Source organism: Tachysurus fulvidraco, chromosome 24 (genome assembly GCF_022655615.1).
Source record: "Tachysurus fulvidraco isolate hzauxx_2018 chromosome 24, HZAU_PFXX_2.0, whole genome shotgun sequence".
NCBI lineage: Eukaryota > Metazoa > Chordata > Actinopteri > Siluriformes > Bagridae > Tachysurus > Tachysurus fulvidraco.
Window position 1 is genome coordinate 2,662,766 of NC_062541.1, and position 5,000 is coordinate 2,667,765.

The window sequence follows — 5,000 nt, forward strand, 5'->3', positions numbered from 1 at the left end:
CAGCAGATGTGATGAGTTACGTTGTGATGTTAAACACATGCCCAGTGTAACCTGAATCCTCACACAAAGCCTTCGCACACACACACACACACACACACACACACACACACTCACACACACACACAAACTGTACAAACTGCTGCGCTACACAAGTTCTACTCAGTACCTCAGTTGACACGCCGACCTTCAGCGAGCGCACTGCGAGAACAAAGTGCACTAAAACCCAACACGTGTTTGTGGCCTGGCAGCTACAGCACCAAGAGCCGCGCTGGTACAGATAAAGTATGCGTTTTTTCCAGCACCTATAATGCCTCAGGGAGAAGTAACCCCACCCCACCCCACACACACCTGACCCCCTACCCCTCCCCCACCCCACACACACCTGACCACATACTCCAACCCCACCCCACACACACCTGACCCCCTACTCCAACCCCACCCCACACACACCTGACCCCCTACCCCTCCCCCACCCCACACACACCTGACCCCCTACTCCAACCCCACACACACCTGACCCCCTACTCCAACCCCACACACACCAGACCCCCAACTCCTCCCCCACCCCACCCCACACACACCTGACCCCCTACTCCAACCCCACCCCACCCCACACACACCTGACCCCCTACTCCAACCCCACCCCACACACACCTGACCCCCTACTCCAACCCCACCCCACACACCCCTGACCCCCGCCTCCTCCCCCACCCCATTCCTCACACACCTGACCCCCTACTCCAACCCCACACACACCTGACCCATAATTCTCCCCCACCCCACCCACACAGACCTGACCCCCTACTACTCCCCCCCCACCTACACACACCTGACCCCCTACTCCTCCCCCACCCCACCCACACACCTGACCCCCTACTCCCCCACAGCACCCACACCCTGAGCCATACTCCTCCCCCACTGCTACACACCCTGAGCCATACTCCGCCCCCACCCCCACACACCCAGAGCCATACTCCTCCCCCACCCCTACACACCCTGAGCCATACTCAATTCAAATTCAATTCAATTCAAGTTTATTTCTATAGCGCTTATTACAATAGACATCATCTCAAAGCAGCTTTACAGAATAATATAAAGATTAATATAATACAAAATACAAGATTAATATTAGATAGATTTAGTTCACAATGTGTATGTATTTATCCCCACACTCCTCCCCCACCCCACACACCCTGAGCCATACTCCTCCCCCACCCCTCCTGAGCCATACTCCTCCCCCACCCCACACACCCTGAGCCATACTCCTCCCCCACCCCACACACCCTGAGCCATACTCCCCCCCCCACCTTTATTACTGGTGATGCCTTGAATAAAAAGTTTTATACTGATGTTTCCACAGACTCATGGCAGTTGTTATGATGGGCTTATGTAAGGCTTATGTAGTCCTATGAATAGCCAGTGAAAGGTTACTGGCTTTGACATTTGACAGACCAACAAAACAAACAAACAAAACAAACAAACAAACAAACAAACAAAAAACAACACAAAGTCACTGACTAATTCTTAAATTCAAATGTTGTACTGTAACATTTTTAAGTCATGTGTTATAACCCAAAATACTATGTAGCCCTATAAAGCCCAGATTAAAAAAAACACAGAACTCTGTCTTTACCTATGAGTGACTGAGGATCGGTGCCAGGCCTGTGGTTGACCAACTCGTACTGAAAGGCCGTGATCCTCCGGCTGATGTCTCGCTGAGGCACGGCCTCGATGAACAGCGCCCCCTCTTGGATTGCAAAGCAATGCACTTTGCCCTCGGCTTGCTGAGCCTCGCGAAGCAGCAGGCGGAGTTTACCCATCCGCTCCAGGTAGATGTGCGTGCCGCTGGATTCGCGGGACGGTTTTATGCACACAGAGAGGTGGGCAGCGGCCGGAGACGCCATGTTGGGCCGCAAGTTGACGATGATGGCCCCGGTGGGGTAAAGCCACTCGAGAGAACCCTGAGAACAGCGCAGGTACACCTGCTCCACGTCACGGGCGTGGCCTTCATGGGTCAAACCACTGTGAGGAAAAAAAATTGACTGTAAAAATCATTGCTGGAATAATAAATCATTAAATAAATAAATAAATATTAATAAAGTATTGTGGCTAAATTATGTCTTTGAGATATCGACAATGTCCTGTGAAGTTTTATTTGCTGATGTTAAATTTTCGCACAAAAAAATAAAAGCTATTCTTCAATAGTTTGTTATACTTATAAATTTACTTCAGTCATAAAATAAAAAAACTCAAATTTACAGATTCTGTTTTTTTTAAAAGTTCGGTCAGCTGTTTGTTCCCGATGGATCGTACGGTGTATCGGAAATTTTATCGAAAAATCATTGTGATGGGATATTTTTGTCACATTGCCTTCCTCGCTTGAATTTATTGCAGTTTTTTTGCGGAAAACTCATCAAATTAATAAAAATGTCTTCTTATTTCGTCCTCGCAGTGAGACACGTATGTCATGACCTTTTCTGAGAGCCGTACTCATGTTCCGCTCACGTGAACGCTAGAGGGATTTGGTTCAACACGTGTCCTGATGATGTCACAAAATGTTTTGGAACAAATCTGTATCATTTGGAATATCGCAAATATCGCAGAGTAATCGAGAACCCGCCAAATCCTGCATGGACTGAATACCGGTGTGTTGAGTGGAAGAGATTTTTTTAGACGTATAAACCGCATCTAATTTGCTAAACGATCGTCAGACGCATATAAAGCGATTTTCCGTCCCTTTCTGAATGAACGTTATGCCAAATTTCACAGCCATCGTCACTCGTCCACATTTCATCACGCGGGCCCTGGATGTCGTAACAATCTCAAGAAACTCTGTGGGGGGAAAAACCTCCCTCCTACACTGTGGGGTTGTGTTGGACAACCACGCTGGTAAAAACACAGGAATAAAATATGTGCCAGGCTTAATGCTGATTGCTCAGAGTGCCATGGGAAATAGCAGAACTTTTGAGATGGGAGCAAACGTATTAAAAACAAAACAAAACCAAACCAACACAAAGGTCGTAACTCCGACTCGGGAACCGCTCGGACTTATAGGGGTGGGGGGAGGGGCATGTCAGTGCCATACACATATGAAGTGTGCCTCACACATGAACACCACGCTGTAATCACTACCTACTGACTCGAACAGCACGTTCTGTTCTGTGGGGGAACTGAAGGGAACAAGTCTGTAGGAAAATATCTGAATTGTTCTGACTGCTTACATTTAAGGAAACGTTCAAATGAGAGAGAGAGAGAGAGAGAGAGAGAGAGAGAGACAGACTGAGACACAGAGACAGAAACAGACAGAGACAGAGAGAGAGACACAGACAGAGAGAGAGAGAAAGAGAGAGAGAGAGAGAGAGAGAGACACACACACACAGACTGAGACACAGAGACAGAAACAGACAGAGACAGAGAGACAGAGAGAGAGACACAGACAGAGAGACAGACAGAGACAGACAGAGAGACAGACAGAGACAGACAGAGACAGACAGAGACAGACAGAGACAGAGAGACAGACAGACAGACATACGGAGACAGAAACAGACAGAGAGAGAGAGAGAGATAGACAGACAGAGGGAGACAGAGACAGAGAGACAGAGGGAGACAGAGAGAGAGAGACAGACAGAGACAGAGAGACAGACAGACACACAGACAGAGACAGAAACAGACAGAGAGAGAGATAGACAGAGAGAGACAGACAGAGAGAGAAAGAGAGAGAGAGAGAGAGAAAGAGGCAGAGAGACAGACAGAGAGACAGACAGAGAGCCAGACAGAGAGAGAGAGACAGACAGAGAGACAGACAGAGAGACAGAGAGAGAGAGCAATCCCATAATTCCGGGTAACAGAATGAGACACAGTGGAGATGGAATGTGTGCCGAGTTTGTAATGGATTCTGACTGGATTCTGGAGCAGACGTTTTCTTTGACTGACTCGTCCTCCACATGGACAGCGGTCGGAAAATACAGTCAGCTTCACATTGGTCTTTTTTGATGAAGCTCGCAGCTTCAAAGGAAACTCCAGGGCTTTAGATTAATCGCTAAGAGCAGCCCGGAGTCTAAAGCCGAATCGAACGCCAGAGGATTGTCTCTGTGCCACAAAGAATGCACTTAATAGCTTAATAACTTCATATACTCTGGCACGAGGTGTTACGGCTGCCTGCGTAGCGCCACTGCGTGACCAATCACGTGCCGCTAATGCTCAAGTAAGATTAGCCCTGGGACCAGATTAAACATTCACATTCACTCACTTTTAAAAAAATACAAATTAAAAGGAGTAGTATGTAATGTTTAACACAGATGAGTAGCAACTCCTTAAACATTACACACGGCACCTTTAAGCTCCTTCACCTTCATGTCAACGGAAATCCGTTCAACGTAACTCGGATGTCATGTTGAATTTATTTAGTTTATTTATCACAAACCTCATCTAAAAAAAAGGAAGCCAAATACGTGACGCATCAGAGGCGTTTGGTGGATTACCACACATCAAATTTTTCTTCAGCACATTTAAAAAAAAAATTACAGACTGCCCCTTTAAACAACATTCTAGACATTTCCACTACATTGTGAAATGATCTCACATCCTAATATATGACACAAGTCCATTTTTTTTACACGGCCCCTTTTATAGAACATAAGATCTCAAGTTCTTTAGTCATCATTTAACACTTTTGCTGGTAAACTGTTAATGGCACGATGCCGAATTGACAATATTTTTTCCATTTAGTTTTTTTTTTCCTTCCCGTTTTCCCACCGACTCTCTGGCTCTGGCAGCCTTGGCGACTGGCGCATGGCCGCGGCTCAGATTTTTGAAGCTCGAGTCAATGAATCCCGGGGATGCACAAGCCACCGGCGCATGGGGCGAGCGCTGAAACAGTAGCTGCATCTCCAGAGCATGCAAGTGCAAATGCAGGTCACGCACCGCTCCTCCCCTCGCTTTCAGCCTCCTCAAAGAGCCTGGAAGCCCCCCGGCTTGCCAAGAAAAAAAAAAAATAGAAG

General features: G+C 47.2%; 1 protein-coding gene across 1 annotated transcript in view; it reads right to left on the reverse strand.

The window, feature by feature from the left end:
- The window catches only part of metrnla (meteorin like, glial cell differentiation regulator a), a 9,450-nt gene that overhangs the window by 2,896 nt on the left and 1,554 nt on the right, over positions 1–5,000 (reverse strand). The window contains exon 2 of the mRNA XM_027176546.2: positions 1,634–2,022. Coding sequence (XP_027032347.1) covers positions 1,634–2,022 — 389 coding nt within the window. The remainder of the gene's footprint in view (positions 1–1,633; positions 2,023–5,000) is intronic.